This window comes from Periophthalmus magnuspinnatus, chromosome 3, assembly GCF_009829125.3.
Source record: "Periophthalmus magnuspinnatus isolate fPerMag1 chromosome 3, fPerMag1.2.pri, whole genome shotgun sequence".
Classification (NCBI taxonomy): domain Eukaryota; kingdom Metazoa; phylum Chordata; class Actinopteri; order Gobiiformes; family Gobiidae; genus Periophthalmus; species Periophthalmus magnuspinnatus.
Genome location: NC_047128.1, coordinates 1279524 through 1296936, shown reverse-complemented (window position 1 = coordinate 1296936; position 17413 = coordinate 1279524). Strand labels below are relative to the sequence as shown.

General features: G+C 38.0%; 1 protein-coding gene across 1 annotated transcript; it reads left to right on the top strand.

The window, feature by feature from the left end:
* Positions 1-525: 525 nt before the first annotated feature.
* stard5 (StAR-related lipid transfer (START) domain containing 5) lies at positions 526-11244 on the top strand. Its single transcript, XM_033988500.2, has 6 exons — positions 526-974; positions 2833-2882; positions 4954-5086; positions 6105-6222; positions 8774-8867; positions 10542-11244. Exons 1-6 carry the CDS (start codon positions 885-887, stop codon positions 10690-10692), a joined length of 636 nt encoding a protein of 211 aa, XP_033844391.1. The 5' UTR covers positions 526-884; the 3' UTR covers positions 10693-11244.
* Positions 11245-17413: the final 6169 nt, after the last annotated feature.

Below are 17413 nucleotides of genomic sequence, written 5' to 3'. Positions count from 1 at the left end.
TATATATATTATATATATATATATATATATATATATATATATATATATATATATATATATATATATATATATATATATATATATATATATATATATATATATACACATTCACAGTCCTAAGGTTTCTCCATAAGATTTAACTCATCTTTTACATTAAGTTTAAGTTTTATAGCATCTTTCTTTTCCATAAAACTTACAAATAAGAAAAAAAGACAAAGTTCTTTATGATATTTGTGGCCTGGTGGTTTGTTTTTTAAGAATCTACATTTAAAAGAATAAATAATTGACCCTTTTCCTTTAAATTTACCCTAAACTCAGATTTAAACCTCTTTCCTGATTGGCTCTTTACCTGTCAGGCAACTGTGAAGTCATCCCATCCCTATAATCTGATTGGCTGTTACTCTAACCTCGTGATTTTCATTTTCATCCAATCACAGCGCAGCACCCGGCCTTGGCCCCGCCCCCCGGCCTCTCAGCAGCGGCTCCGGCTCCAGCCTCACGTTTACTCCAGTCCTCACGGGATTTTTAGCTTTTTAATCAATTTGTACAAAAATGAATCAACCGTTTGTGGTTTAAACATCCTTTTTAGCTTCATTATCATCGCTGACTCTGGATAAACGCGCTTGTTTTCCGCGTTTTGCTCTAAATTTGAGCGTTTCAGTGCGATTTGTTCCAAAATGATGTGCAAATGTCTCCGCATCAACTGACACGACTCACCTGAGATCACCTGCAAACGTGGACATGTTTCTGACATGTTTCTGCTTCTAAAACCCAGGGAAACATCTTAAACTGACCTGAAAATCCATCTGGCATCAGTAGCCGTCGCTGCATCCTCCTGTTCTGCTGTAAACTGGATTAATTTGGGATTTTATCAAGTTTTAAACATGGAATATGAAGATAAAGCCAGGTTTGCTGCAGAGCGACTTCTGGGATACACCAAAGACCCATCCGGGTGGAAAGTGTGCAAAAAATCAGTGAGTATAGCAGGAAATCCGTGAGTATAGCTGAGATTTTAGGTTTGCATCCCGTTGTTTTTAAAATGGACGAGCCCTGCCACATGAAGAGCTCATTTTTCTCTCTCTGTGTCTCTACATCATCACTTTGCCTGTTTGGAGACGCAAACTAGAACAGATAAGCCCTTAAATCACCTGAATCTGCAGAAAAAAATGACTTATCCACGGGGGAGTCAACGGGGTGGGCAAAGGGGTCAGTTGTCAGGGGCCCCAGAGTCTTAGGGGGGCCACAAGTATATTACGGGGCAGCCATGTTTGGTTTATTGCTCCCGATCCTCTAAATTTCAGTCGATGGCGCTGCTTATCCATAATATTCTCTGTTAAAGTCTGTTATCGTCCCGGCCTACACCACAGTCTAATGTTTTTTTATTTATTTATTTTATTTTCACTCTGTCTACTGCCTAAATCCCACCAAAACTAACGAATAAACACATAAAAGTACAAAATACGGACTGGAAACTGTAAAATAACGTAAGTAAATCTGACGTTATTGCCTTTCACGAGTCAAAATTATGTATTATTTAAGAAGAAATGACTGTAAAAATGCTCTATGTGACTTTTCTACATGGAGATCTTATTTCTTTGCCTGGAATTTACCACAGTAGGGCATTAAAAGGTTGTATATTACATGTGTTCTTGTGAGATTTAAGTCATGTTAGAACGTTGTTAAAAACAGACCTGGAGTTGTGTTTTGTTTCATTCACATGTTTGAGTCGCACTTTATTATTCGTCTGTCACATCTACAAAGATCAAAACGCGACGTTCCACCTTGTGATGTCATCAAGTGGGAGTTTTAAAGTGAACGCCTCCTTTTACCTTTTAGTTCAGGTAGAGATTGACAGTTATTCCAGGAGCTGAAATGATCCAAATGATTCTATAAATGAAGGTGTGTGGAGTTTAAAAACACAGTGGAGCACTTCCTGTATCACCACACGATGACATCACAAGGTGGAACAGAGTGTTTTCAGTTTGAGAGAAGAACTCTGTGTGTTAAACGTGTGTGAACGACTTATTTCTCCAGTACGTCTTCAGCTCCGGGTGTTTTTATTGCTGAAAAATACAATACAATACGCCTCTCCGCAGATCTGACCTGTTACTTGTCTTTGTTTCGCTGACTGCTTGTCTCCATAGCGATAGACAAGTTGCCATTCTGTGGAAACTCAGGCCCGGGGTCCAAATTTGGGCCGCGGTGTAATTATATTTGGCCCGTGAGATCTTATCAAATGTGCCTCATGTACCACTAATACTACAAATCCCAGAATGCTTTGCTTGTACTCGAGAGCCCCTCCTTTTCTGTTGAGCTTGTTTCCAGATGAAAAGGTCAAAGGTTACACATCAGGTGCAGCCAAAGTTTAAATAAATATTGAGTTTGGGCCGTGAATTTGTGTCAGTTTTTTTAATTTTGGCCCACTGTGAATTTGAGTTTGACGCCCCCTGATGGAGAAAAACAAAAAAATGTCATCTCCGTGGAAACGACAAGCACTACCAAGGCAAGTTATAGATCAGATCTGTGGAGAGGCGACCCCATTTACAGGAAAAAATCATGTTTTTTGAGGTTTGTTTAACAATAGAAACACTTCAGCTATAAGGGAATAAACAGGAGATTATAAACTTAATGCCATACAGTGGATCATTCCCAAAAAAACAGCTCAAAACTCAAACGACGGCTTCATCACTACATATTTTCTCTGTTCTTTTATCATTTTGTCTTAAACTATTGAAGTTAACCCGTTATATAAAACCAATCTGTTATTATTCTTATTATTATCATCTCCATGGAGACAAGAGTTTAACCGTTTGTGGTCTTTTTTCTCCGCAGAACGACGTGGTTGTGTCTTGGCGTCCCTCGCAGGAGTATCCCGGGAATGTGTGAGTCACGTTTACCTCAGTATCTTCTGCTGATAGTGAAAGACGATATATAGAATCATAAATCTGATACAGGAAACGCACGAGAGGAGCCACTGTAATGTGCTGTACGAAAAGAAAACACCTCTTCAGTCGTTAAAGAGGAGGTATTCTACACAAATATATACAAAAATACAAAAATATCTCGTCTTTATAACACTGGTCCTCATCAAAAACACGTCTGAAGAGGTTTAAAATGTCATCCATGCATGTTTGAGTAATCTAGAGATCTCTCCCGGGCCCTATTCAAACCCTCCTTATGTTTAGCTGTGAGATTCTGTACGAGGCTCCGCCCACAAGTCTACGTCACCCACGCTCCCACACGACAATCCTCCATAAATATACAAAAACATGACACAAAACAACACACTACAGCTTCACAAACCTGGTGTGATGTGCAGTAGTTTCATTAACGCTGATTGTGATGTGATAGCGCCATGAAGGGGGCGGGGCTTTGGACTCAGAGCCACAAAAACGAAACTGAAACTGATAAAATATGTTAATACTTTGTTTTGGGCGAATATAGATTTTTTCAAAACAATAAAAGGAAACATGGATCTAAATATGTGAAGTGTCACAGTTAAAACAACAGAGAAGTAAATACCTCCTCTTTAATACGACATAGAAGTAAATACCTCCTCTTTAATACGACATAGAAGTAAATACCTCCTCTTTAATACAACATAGAAGTAAATACCTCCTCTTTAATACAACATAGAAGTAAATACCTCCTCTTTAATACGACGTAGAAGTAAATACCTCCTCTTTAATACGACAGAAGTAAATACCTCCTCTTTAATACGACACAGAAGTAAATACCTCCTCTTTAATACCCCGTAGAAGTAAATACCTCCTCTTTAATACCCCGTAGAAGTAAATACCTCCTCTTTAATACGACACAGAAGTAAATACCTCCTCTATAATACCTCCTCTTTAATACGACACAGAAGTAAATACCTCCTCTTTAATACCCCGTAGAAGTAAATACCTCCTCTTTAATACGACATAGAAGTAAATACCTCCTCTTTAATACGACATAGAAGTAAATAAATATACATACATACAAATGGAACTCATCAAATATATGAAACATGATATATGGAATTATGTGGGAAAGGAAAAAAATGTAGTCACTCTTCCGATAAAGCTACTTTGGCTACTTTGAAGATATCAGTATGAAATATTTATTTGATAACAATAGTAAAATTTAGTTATTTTACTTTTTTCTTTGCTACATAACTTCATATATCTTACCTCATATATTTGAGGTCACAGACACAATAGTGAAATAAAAACCCCAGGATCATGTAGAGGGTTAATACGAACATTTAAGACCAGAATGAGTCTGAAGCAGCAGAGACAGAGAGAGGACAGATAAAAAAAATAAATAAATAAAAACACCCTCAAAATAACAAAAAAATAAATAAAATAAACTTAGAAAAACTCAAAAAAATAAATAAAATAAAGGGAAAAAAAACAAAACTCAAAATAAAAAAACAAAACTCAAAATAAAAAACTCAAAATAACAAAAAAAAATTGAAAATAACCAAAAAAATAAAGAAAATAAACTTAAAAAAAAACTAAAAATAAAGGGAAAAAAACAAAACCTCAAAATAACAAAAAAAACCTCAAAATAATTAAAAAAAAACCCTCAAAATAACAAAAAAAATCTGAAAATAACAAAAAAAAAAATAAAGAAAATAAACTAAAAAAAACACACACCTTAAAATAACAAAAAAGGTATAATAATAAATAACTTTAACAAACAAAACAAAAGTTATAGCAGTTATAGAGAGAGGGGACACAGTTTTTACGCAGAAAGTGAATTGGAGCCAGAGTTGATGGAGCAGGAAGTGCACACATGTCCATTTATACACACAAGTTATGGTACTGTAACATAAAAACGTAAAAATACAAGATTGTCAGTGATGTGTTGTAACAGAGTGATACTTTTACCCTCAGTTGTGTGTGAAATTGTAAAATCGTTGTATTTGGTGCCACGTGACGCCGTGTTTTCGGTCTGTGTCTCGTTCAGATACAAAGGGGAGGCGCTGGTGAACGGCGGCCTCCTAAAAGTCTGGGAGTGTCTCAAACCCATCCCCAACGGACTGAGGGTCAAATGGGACAGCAACGTCAAGAAGTTTGAGCTCCTGCAGCAGATCACAGAGGTTTGGTTTGGTTTTATTCACTCACTCGTTCAGTAAACTCATTCAGATGTGTTCAATGGGGCTGCGCTGTAGAGGTTAAAGGTCACGTATCATGCAAAACTCACTGTTGTAGCTTTAATCCATGTTAGAGCGTCAAAAACAGATCTGGAGTTGTATTTTGTTTCATTCACACATGTTTGAGTCACACTTTATTATTAGTCTGTTACATCTCCAAAGACCAAAATGCGACGTTCCACCTTGTGATGTCATCAAGTGGTGTTTTTCAAGCTAACAGCTCCTTTTACCATTAGTTCAGTAAACATTTGCAAGGATTTCCAGTGGCTGAAATGATCTAAATGATTCTAGAAATGAAGGTGTGTGGAGTTTAAAAACACAGCGGAGCACTTCCTGTATCACCACACGATGACATCACAAGGTGGAACAGAGTGTTTTCAGTTCAAGAGAAGAACTCGGCTTATATATTCATGTTTGTTTGCGTGTTAAACGTGTGTGAATGACTTATTTCTCCAGTACTTCTTCAGCACCGGGTGTTTTTATAGCTGCAAAATACAATATAATACGAAACGCCTCTCCGCAGATCTGACCCGTTACACGTCTTTGTCTCGCTCACTGCTTGTCTCCATAGCGACACACGAGTTGCCATTCTGCGGAACATTCTCGCCGACGCACTTACATACACCTCCATGTGGAAAATCAACCAAAAAAAATGTAATTTCCGTGGAAACGATAAGCTCTACAAGGCCGAGTTATAGATCAGATCTGTGGAGAGGCGGTTTAACAATAGAAACACTATCCAATGTCATATTCTACAGCTGAAATCATCCAAATAACACTAAATCGAAGGTGTGTGGAGTTTAAAACATCACATTTCGAGCTCTAAAGCGCAGCCTCTTTTTGCCATTGCACCAGATCATGTTTTTTTGTTACCTTTTAAAGCTCCTCTAGGGAACCTGCGTGGCCCTAAACCCAGAGGAGCTGTAAAAGAGGGCGTTTTGTTTGAGCTCTGTGTCTCGTGCAGGACGTATCCGTGTGTCGTACTGTCACGCCCTCCGCCGCCATGGGCATCATCTCCCCACGGGACTTTGTCGATGTCATTGTTGTTAAAAAGTACGAAGACGGCACCGTTTCATCCAATGGTGCGTAAACCGCCCGCCTACTCTCACTGTGTGTGCGTTTTTGTGTTGTTTTTGGTCTTAAAGGTGTTTATACACTTTACGGAATGAACTAAAATGGTTTAAAGAAGTGACTGAGTGAGTGTGACGTCACCACGGCGTTGAAGCTCATCGACGCTAGCAGTTATAGCGGCTAATCTGGAGCAGAGTTTCATATTTGGAATTCCGACCATGAGTATCATAGCAACCAAAGAGCCAATCAGGAGAGAGGCTGTTGAAGGTAACGCCACTTTCCGCCCACACCGCTGGTTTAACAGGGAGCGGGCGCTTAGCAACGCTGTCAATCAAACCCATTGCTAACGCTAAAGGGAGCGACGTCGGGGAAAGAAGGACCTGATTTGTCTGTTATTAATGTTCAGATCTTGATTTACAGACACAATAGTGAAATAAAAACCCCAGGATCATGTAGAGGGTTAATACAAACATTTAAGACCAGAATGAGGAGTCGATGGAGCAGGAAGTGCGCCCATGATCACTTCCTGTTTGGAGCGCCGTGGCTTTGATGAGCTATGTCCATTTATATAAACAGTCTTTAGCTCAAATAAACCATAATTAACAGATATATGAAAGTAAATATGAACGTGCATTGTGTCGTGCGTCCTGATTGGCTGTTGGACTGTAGACCATTGTGTCGTGCGTCCTGATTGGCTGTTGGACTGTAGACCATTGTGTCGTGCGTCCTGATTGGCTGTTGGACTGTAGACCATTGTGTCGTGCGTCCTGATTGGCTGTTGGACTGTAGACCATTGTCCATCAGTCTCCTCCGTGCCGTGTCTCCTGTCCAGTACAGAATGTGTTCAGACAAATTTACATAAACGTTGGATCTCAGTGTGACTCTGAAGTGCTGTACGTTGCACCGACAAAGACGCCTACGAAGGTTTGAACTTTGAGAGAGTTTAAACGAGAGAGAAATGTGAGAAAATGTGTGAGAAAAGTGTATAAAGTGTGTGGTGAGGGGTTTTACAGCAAAAACAGAGAGAATAATGTAAAAAATAAAGCTGATACTTCACTACTCTATTGAGGAGCAGGTTTGTGAGCAGATTTACTTCAAAATTGGTCACGTTTTTATAATTTTCAGTAATTTAACCCGGACTTTCCAGCCTTTTCGGATCCGGCTGATAAGATCTGTCCTAAACACAAATGATTAACCTCGCGTGCGCTGAGTCCGACGCCGCTTAAAGGTGAAGACAGTTTTATAATGTCGTTTATGACGGACTCTAGTCTGTGTTTGGGTCACGAGTTTCATCTTTACACTTGTCCCACTGACCTCTGCCCTGCCCTGCTGCGTTTAATGCCTCAGCTGAACTAATAAAGATCGAAGTATCGCAAATAAATCTAGCGCGGGGGGCAAATAACGGGGCGATTACAGCCGGCTTTCTGTTAAAACGGTAGAATAACGATGTAATTATGCGTTTTTATTTGCTAAATCGTGTGTATTTACTCGTTATGTGTTGAGTTGGGCTGAAAAACATATGTAATTACTGTATTTATTTTGAAAAAGCGTTGCAATTGTGATAAGATTGGAGAATATATTTCAAAATCAAGATTGAATTGACAAAAATTTTAAACATGCACAACATTTGAGCAATTTCTGAAATATAAACTAATAAGAATTTATAAAAAAAAAAGACATTTCGGAGCATTTTTGTTGAACATTTAAGACCAGTGAATTGGAGTCGATGGAACAGGAAGTGCAAACATGATCACTTCCTGTTTGTAGCGCGGTGGCTAGCAGGTTAGCGACGTCCATTTATACAAACAGTCTACGGTCATAACCAACTGGATATTTTTATTACTGTCTCTTTAATAACACTTAAATTCTGCGTAAAGGTCAGAGCAGTATAAATAAAGAAAAAAAATTTATAAAAAATAGTTTATAATATCAAGCAAACCACAAAAAGAGCCGAGTTAAATTAGACGTAGTGATGTCTGTGTAGGAACGTGTTTATGGATCGTCGTAATATAAAAAATAATACAAAAAATAAATAGAATATAAGGAAAATAGATGTTTTTGATTGGAGGTGACCATATCCTGTTTGTATAAATGGACAGAGCTAACCCGCTAGCCGCCGCGCTCCAAACAGGAAGTGATCATGAGGCACTTCCTGCTCCATCGAGTCTGTGTATAAACTGTCTATAAACTTTCTATTAAATGGCAAAATAAGGATGTAATTATGCATTTTATAAGCAAAATCTTTAAGTATTTATTTAAAATTTGAGTTGGGCTGAACGACTTTGGGAAAAAAAACAACTAATAATAATAATAATTGTCCTGTTTTGTTTTACAGCCTCGTCACATTTTGGACAATACTTGAGCCTTAACAAAGACATTTACAAACACAATTTAATTTATTTTTCCACATCACTCAGTCCTAAATACGTGCGTAGCGTCAGACCTCCGCCGCGCTCCACCCCTGACCCCGAGCGCTCGCACTCAGCCTCCGTCTTATATTAAATGTCATTTCCACTCGTCCATAAATAAATGATGTTTTCCTGCTGTTTGTTCTATTCAAAGCCACCAACGTGCTCCACTCGTCGTGCCCTCCACAGCCGGGCTTCATCAGGGGCTTCAACCACCCGTGTGGATGTGTCTGCGTCCCCGCGCCCGGGTGAGTCCGCCGGAGCAGTACTTCTTCACGTACTTCACTATCTGTACTTCATAGTCTCATTTATTTATGGTAAACGTAGTGATGAACGCCCTCTTCCTTCGCTTTAGTCTCAAAAACAAGCATGACGATCAGTTAAAGGGGCACTGTGTAACTTTTCTGGCGCTTTCCGGTCGTCTCCGTGGAATTTGCGCCCACGGAAATGCAAAGTTAAAACTAAACTTTGGAACGTTCTCGCAACTCTATGGAAAAAGCCAAGCTGTGGAAGGTTATAGCCATGAGAACACGCTTTATTTTAGTCTGGTTTTTGCCTAAAAAGTTACATAATGGGGCTTTAATCAGTGTCATTTACCGTGAAATTAAAAAAAATTGGTCAGTTAGTTCGTGCACAGTCTGTTCTTCGCTCAAAAAACACAGCGGTTATTGTATTGTACTTTGTTATAAGTGAAAAAGCCTGTTTAAATATGGAATCTGTTCATATTATTATTAAAATTATAATTATTCAGAACATTTTAAACTGTTCAACTTGTACCGTATTTTCTGGACTATACGTCGCTCTGGAGTATAAGTCGCACCAGTGAAAAAATGCAAAATAATGAAGAAAAAAACATATAAGTCGCATTTTTGGGGGGAAATTTATTTTACAAAATCCAAGACTAAGAACAGACATTTTATCTTTAAAGTCAAGTTCTAATAATAATAAAAATAATTAGTACATCACGCTAACGTAACATATTTATATTTATTCAGCTCCATGAAGCACAGACAGAACTGAACACGTGTCTGGTTTGTTAACGTAAGATATTAACAGTTAATCAGATAAATAAAGAAGAAAAAACAACAAGTTTACTCTGGATCTCACTCCAAATCGATAAATCCACTGAATTCGCCGATTCCTCTTCTGCGTGGCTCATCAAACTCGGCAGAATATGATTTTCTTTTAGGTGTATTTTTGTTCTGTGTTTTTCAGACGTCTTTTAAATCACCGTAATGTTGAGATTTTAAATGTTCAGTGGTGCAAGTCTAGAGCGCCCTCGTGTGGTTGTCAGTGTGACAATAACGAAGATGTAAAATTATATATTTAAATAATTTCACATGTAAATCGCATCAGAAAAAAAATAAAAATAAAATGAAATAATAATAATTATAATTGTTTTAGTTTATGTCTGTTGTCTTTTTTATGTAATTATGTTGTATATTGATTTCATTATTGTTATTATTACTATTATTATTATTGTTATATATATATTTTTGCTTTACCTATTAAAAACTTAAAAGAAAAAAAAATTGCGCCCACGGACAAACTATGAAAAAAGTGACACTTAGTCCAGAAAATACTGTAATGGTTAATCGTAATTATTTTGGCCACGATAATGTGACACTAAATTTTAATATCGTCTCTTGTTTTCTTGGCTGTAAAAACACAACGATTAGAAACTATTGGAAACTATTCAGATTTATTTACCATATTTTCCGGAGTATAAGTCACACCAGCTCAAAAACGCATAATAATGAAGAAAAAAAACATATTTCACATATAAATCGTGGACAAACTGTGGGAAAAGTGTGATTTTTACTCCGGAAAACACTGTACTCGCACAATCTAAGAAGAAATCCTAGATCTAGGTCCATAAAACCCACTTCCGACCCTAATTTGTGTGTTTTTCTGTTCCTCAGCGAGCCCAACAAGACGCAGGTGTTCACCGTGTTCCAGACGGACTTGGGCGGGCTGCTCCCTCGCTCCGTGGTCGAGTCGTTCTTCCCCTCCAGCATGGTCGAGTTCTATTCGCACTTAACCAAAGCCGTCAAGTCGCTCAAAGACTTCTGACGGGGGCCCGGAGGTGAGCGCGGGAGAGCGTGGAGGGCCCTTCAGACTGTTAACGGCGCGCTCCCGTCGCCGTGTAACCACTGTCCTACGTGTTCCCGTGTAAAAACGTACGTTAGTTTACGATACGCCCTCACGATATTACAGGACGTGGACAGTATCGACGTGTAAACCGCAGACTGTGTAAAGAAGTGGACTGAGTCAGTGTGACGCTAGCCGGAAAGAACTCGCCTGATTGGTCGGTTTATTTATGTTCATATCTTGATTTCCGAACAAAATAGCAAACAAACAACCCCAGGATCATGTAGAGCGGGTTAATACGAACATTTTAAGCACATATTAACGAGCCCGACAGCAGCAATTACAGTTTTTAAGTCGTTTTTCCAGTCTGTGTTTGGCGCGCGGCAGCTAGCATGTTAGCTCTGTCCATTTGTATATACAGTCTATGGCGTAAACTAGTGTCCAGTAGCGGTGGGCAATATGGCTAAGTGTAATTTGACCCCGCGATGACCCGCTAATGTGTCGGCTTGGCTTCAGTTTCTTGCTTATAGGCGCCATTTTGAGGACTTTTCGACATTTTCACTACTCTGAAACTCATGGATATTGTGTTTTGTTTCAGTTTAATGCAGCTCTGTTCTCAAACGCAGGTGTCAGACGTGGTGTTAGCATCGTTGTCATGGCAATTACTGTATTTTCCAGAGTATAAGTGTCACTTTTTTCCCATAGTTTGGCCGAGGGTGCGACTTATATGTGAAATATGTGATTTTTTTTCCTTCATTATTATGTATTTTTTGGCTGGTGCGACTTATACTCCGGAAAATACGGTAACAATTCAAAACAAATCTGTTGCATTTACAAAATATCGTCTAAATATCAAAATATCGTTCTCGGGACACTCCAAATAATAGAGATATTTTTATTTTTGTTTATTCATATTGCCCACTGCCTACGACGAGTTTGAATGTCGATAAAAAATTAAACTATTACAGTGAAGTAAGTAAAAGTAAAAGTAGTAAAGTACTTTAGTATATTTTTAGGTATCTGTACTTTACGTGAGTACATTTTAAACTGGATATTTTAACTTTTACTTCATTTGAGAGCAGTATCTGTACTTTACGTAAGTACATTTTTGAACAGGACTGAAAAGTAAAAGTACTTTTTCTTATTATTGTGTGAGAGCCGCTGAAAAGGCTGAGGGTTTATTTAAAATATTTTCATAATTTGAACAAAATGGAAAAAAATAACAAATAAAATCAGATTGAAAAAAAAAAAAAAAGATTGATTTAATTGTTTCTGTTGAAAAAAATCAGCAGAAAATCACCACATTTGACCTCAAAATTCACGCAAAATACTTTTACTTTTTTCTCTTGAAGTACATTTTTAAACAGGTACTTTAATACTTTTACTTCAGTACATTTTTTCATGTGATACTTTTACTCAAGTAACAAAACCGAGTACTTCTTCCACCTCTGCGATCACGTGCTGTGATGAACGCCCGCGGCTCCACAGCGCCCCCTCTCGTCACCGTGGGAATATTCAACTATGCATTTTATTTAGACGATTTTGAACAGTTTTTTTGTTTTTACTTTACGCCGTAATCCTCCGCCTTACGTTCACCGCTCCTGCAGTTTTTGACGTCCTAAACTCAAACGCATCTTCACCTCCTGCAGCTCTAGACATGGCAGTGCCTCCTGTTGTACCCGTGTTGTTTGCGCCGCTTTAAATCGTTCGTTCCTGGGCGTTCTGTGGCGCGCACGTCAAACCGAACTCTCGTCTGTTACGCCGCAGCTGGATTCAGTCGTTTTATTTTTAAACGTGTGTCAGTTTTGTCATTGTTCGTGGTGCGTTCACTGCCTCTTTTCAGAGTCCGACCGAGACAAAAGCATGTTATCGATGTTACAAACTGCTGCTGAATCGTTATTTTAGTTTTGTTTTTTCGTATTTACCGCAGATGGATCCAGTTTGGGCTGAGGACTGTTTATTTTTACACCAATCATGGAGTTAATCAAGTTTGAACAATGCTAATGTTAAAAATACATTAAAAGTGTTTGTATTTACTACTTTTATTTACCGTAAATTTCAGACTATAAGCCGCTACTTTTTTTTCCCACACTTTGAACCCCGCGGCTTATACAACAGCGCAGCTAACGGCCACTGGGGGCGCTCTAACAGTAAATGCAAAAGTGAGACATGGGGAAAGATTATGAGCTGAACTGGTTTTCAGACACAGTTTAAAAAACAAAAGCGTTTCCTAAATTAAAACTAAAAAAACCTTCTGTGTACCGTCTTTTTGTGTAAATGTCACATGTTACGACACAAAAACCTGCGGCTTATATATGGACAAAATTGATTTTCTTTTCAAATTTAGCTGGTTAGCTTATATTCCGGTGCGCTCTATAGTCCCAAATTTACGGTATTTATTAGATCACTGATTCCTCGTACTCATCAATGTGCAGCCGATACCAAGAGCCGATACCACTGTAGCAAATCACAACTTTAATCACAAGTGACTTTTTTTTATAGTTTACGGCAGATATCATGCTAACGTCGCTAAGTGGCACTGGGGATTATTAGCTTCTTCATTCATGCTAACTTATTGTAATTGACACACAAATGTAGAGACTGAATTGCGCTTTTAAAAGAGGAACAGTCTGAAGTTACGAGTCAAAATGCGACCGCGGGAAAATACACGCTCACTGTTATGCTAACGGTTATTTAAATTTAGCGGAAATTTGAAACTGCCTCTGAAAATAAGCGCAGTATTCCAGTGAAAAAGTAGGCTAGATGCTAATTAAACGATAAATGATGTAAGAATAGGCTAAATAATAAACTGTATTTGATATTACATAGAATCTCTGTAAAAATAATGTATGTTATTGGTATCGAGACTCGGTAACAGGACTCGGTATCGGTGAGTACTCAAAATTAAGTGCTGATCAAGTGCGTTCCTACTTTTTTATTGTCTTGCTCACGCTGGAACAGTAACTTTTCTATAGTTCGGTTCAGGCATTACACATTTAAAACCCGCGTTTATATAAAGTTTAAGCTCTTATTTTATTTTGAAAAACGCCCCTGAACAACAAACGCAATGTATTTATTTGCTTTTCAGTCTCATTTCTGTTTGTGGCGCTGCTGTTTTCACTCCACAAACATAAATTTTCCTGTTTTAAACGTCGGGTACAAACTAAAACTGTTTCAGAGCTGTGACTTTTGTATTTGTTATTAAATTGTAGCAGCTCTGTCACATTTTAAATTTACTGTTTTGAGCTTTTTGCGGGAGAAAATATCATTGCCACGCGCTCATACATAGAAAAAGCCCGCGTGCTAATAGCCAGTATGCTAATAGGCGTGAGCGCAGCCATTAGGGGCCTGAACGATTATGCAAAATGTCAGTCGTTCAGGTCTGATCCATAGAAAAAGATGAAATTTGAGTCACACTGGAGAAAATGAACCAACGCCGTCGAGAGAGCAGCTCAGGACCGCAGTCGGCTGTACGTCTGCTTTTGAAAAGAGTGACGTTCAGATCTGAGTCAGAGAAAAGAAACGGTTTGAGAGGAGACTTAAAGAAAACCTGGACGACTGAGGGACACGCCGACTCACTAATAACAGCTCCAAATGTCGTGACGTTAACATCAAACTCTGAATCTTTTACGCTGTAACAGTCCCCAGCCCTGGATCCAAACTGCACACGCACATACGCTAAACGACCATAAACTCAAATGGACCACGCCGGTGCTTCGCTCAGGTGCCAGGTTGGGAGAAAACGCTCTCGTTATCGGTCTCTTCTGGTTTCTACCTCGTCTACAGTTCAATAGGGAGACGGCGTACGTGTAAAATAGCGTGAAGTCGACAGGGGAGTGGCCAATATGACTGACTGTAATCGGACCCGGCGATGTTTTGCTAATTTCTTGGTCTAGTTTTAGTTTTCTGTTCATGGGCGCCATTTTGAGTACTGTTTTGGATTATTTAAAACCACTTTCACTACTCCGAAACCCATGGATGTTGTTATTATTTAGTATTTTTCTGTTAAACGCTGCTCTACGCACAGATATAAGCCCGCGACTCATACACACGGGGATAAAAAAATCAATAAATTGCGCCGTTGCCGTAGCAGCTACCAATTTAAAACAAATCGGATACTCAAAAAATAGATAAATTATCCCTAGTTTGAATGTCGTGTCATATTGGCCTCTCCTTAACGTTAAATAAATGTAACAGGACAGACCCACATTCCCTCGTAACAGTATTTCATGTACGTTTTAACGCCTTTGTCAGGGCCGAACTGAACTGCCCGTCAGTGACCACGAACCCTCGCCATGACGTTCTGAAAATTTACAGTTTATTACGAGATTTGTGAGTTAGAATTTATTATTTTGGGCAAAGTTTGACAAATTATCTTGAAGTTTTGATCCGCTGGTAAACATGCCCTGAACCTGACAATGCAAATGAATGGGATTTGGGTGCGTTAGTTTAGTTGTTTTTTACATTTTTTTGTTTTTGTTTGTTTGTTTATTATATACCTCCTAATCAATCAGTCTATCCAAATAATTGTACTGTAGTTTGTGTTAATTTCTGTTGTTTTTGTGACAGGGCATGTATGTGTGAACTACAGCATGTTTGAATAAATGCAAACTGTATCAACATTTTCTCTGTTTTTTATTTTTTATTATATTTTTATTGATCTTGCAGGACAAAATATACATACAGCGTGCAATCAGAAATATTTTGACACACGTACATGTTTTTATTGATTAAGAAAATTTGCAATAACAACTCAAAAAATAAATCAATAAAAATAAAATAAAATAAAAATCTTACTGGTTTTACAAAGTCCAGCCAGTGTTTCCATAGACTCAATTTTTTTTCTGTTTCTACCCAGTCTTTTTCCATGTTTTGCCTCTGCGTTTTAACCATTTCTTTGTTTGATTTAAGGTCACATCATGATATTCAAGCTCTTTTTTGCAATTAGCATCAAGTTTATCCAAATAAAACAACTCAGACGTCTAAAGTACCACATCTACACATCTTTAGATCTGCTCAAAAATGCTGCACCGAGGGATAAAAAACTAAAAATAAGAACATGAATTGCAGTTTATTCCTTTTTAATATAATGATCAGAGCAGCTGAATGTCTGTTTTTCCGCTTAGAGACAGCAGGGGGCGCCGGCGGACCCTTCAAACGCCCCAAAATCACTTTTATAAACACCATAAAACTGTGAGGTTAGGGGTGACTTTTTGGTTGGACGTGGAAAACGTAAATGACACACACACGGCTAACAGGCTAGCTCATGTGTGTCAAAGCTAACGGTCACTTTTATTAAAATGTGACTCATTTATCACAGGTTCCATCGTATCGTATAAAAGTAATAATTACAAATACATCAAAGCTCAAAATGCAACGTTCCACCTTGTGATGTCATCAAGTGGGAGTTTTCAAGTGAACAGCTCCTTTTACCTTTACTAAATACCCAACTTTTGCTCCGTTAAAAAATATTTAGAGAGATTTTTAACAGTTTTTCATTGTTAGAAAATTCCATATATATATTACTGCATATATTTTATGTCTTTTTGTGTGTAAATAAAATGTAGAAAGTTAAAAAAATAAAAAATAAATGTTGTAAGGGCCCATGTTACGCAATTTTCTGATCTGTTCTAATGTCGTTTCCTCATCACAAACAGACCTGGAGTTGTGTTTTGTTTCATTCTCACATGTTTGAGTCACACTTTATTATTAGTCTGTCACATCTACAAACCTCAAAATGCGACGTTCCACCTTGTGATGTCATCAAGTGGGAGTTTTCAAGTTAACTCCTCCTCTTTTACCTTTAGTTCAGTCGAGATAAGTGGCAAATCAAGAAGCTGAAATGATCCAAATGATTCTAAAAATTAAGGTGTGTGGAGTTTAAAAACACAGTGGAGCACTTCCTGTATCGCCACATGATGACATCACAAGGTGGAACAGAGGGTTTTTTCAGTTTGAGAGAAGAACTCAGCCTAAATCTGCAGAGTTTGTGTGTTTAAACATGTGAGAATGAAACAAAAAACACAACTCCAGGTCTGTGTGTGACGAGGAAACATTAGAACAGATCAGAAAACAGAATAACATGGACACTTTAAATCTTTATCTTTGACTTTCTTGACGTCAGACGCAGATGAAGTCGTCCTTGTTCTTCAGTGACTCCACATACGTCGGCCTCGAGTTCAGTTCCTTCTGGAATTTAGGTAAAATTGACTGAAGTAACGAGCGACCTCCTGCTGCCGTTTAGTGAAATTTAAAGCTCGTGATTCATTTGTGGATCACATGAGAAAAAGGTGATTTCTAGAAAAAACAGATCCAGACCGTGAGATTTTGGATAGTATCTGTGTGTGTGTGTGTGTGTGTATTTACTTACTTAACTTTATTATTACTTAACCAAGCACATTTTTATACAGCATTTTTAAGTGTCTTGCCCAAGGACACAACGGCAGCATTCATCTGTGGGAGCTGGAATCAAACCGCCAACCTTCTGATCGGTGATTTATTAAAGTTAAGGAATAGTTTAGAAGAAAATACAGTTAAAAAAGTGTAATACAATACATATATAGTTTTACAGAAATTGTACTTTAAAAAAAAAAACAACTATATTTCAAATCCAAACACATTATTTTTTATTTTTTTCTTCTTTTACACGTCTTCTTTTTACGTAAAACCGCTAATAAAGTCGCTATCACACATTTCAGTTGAC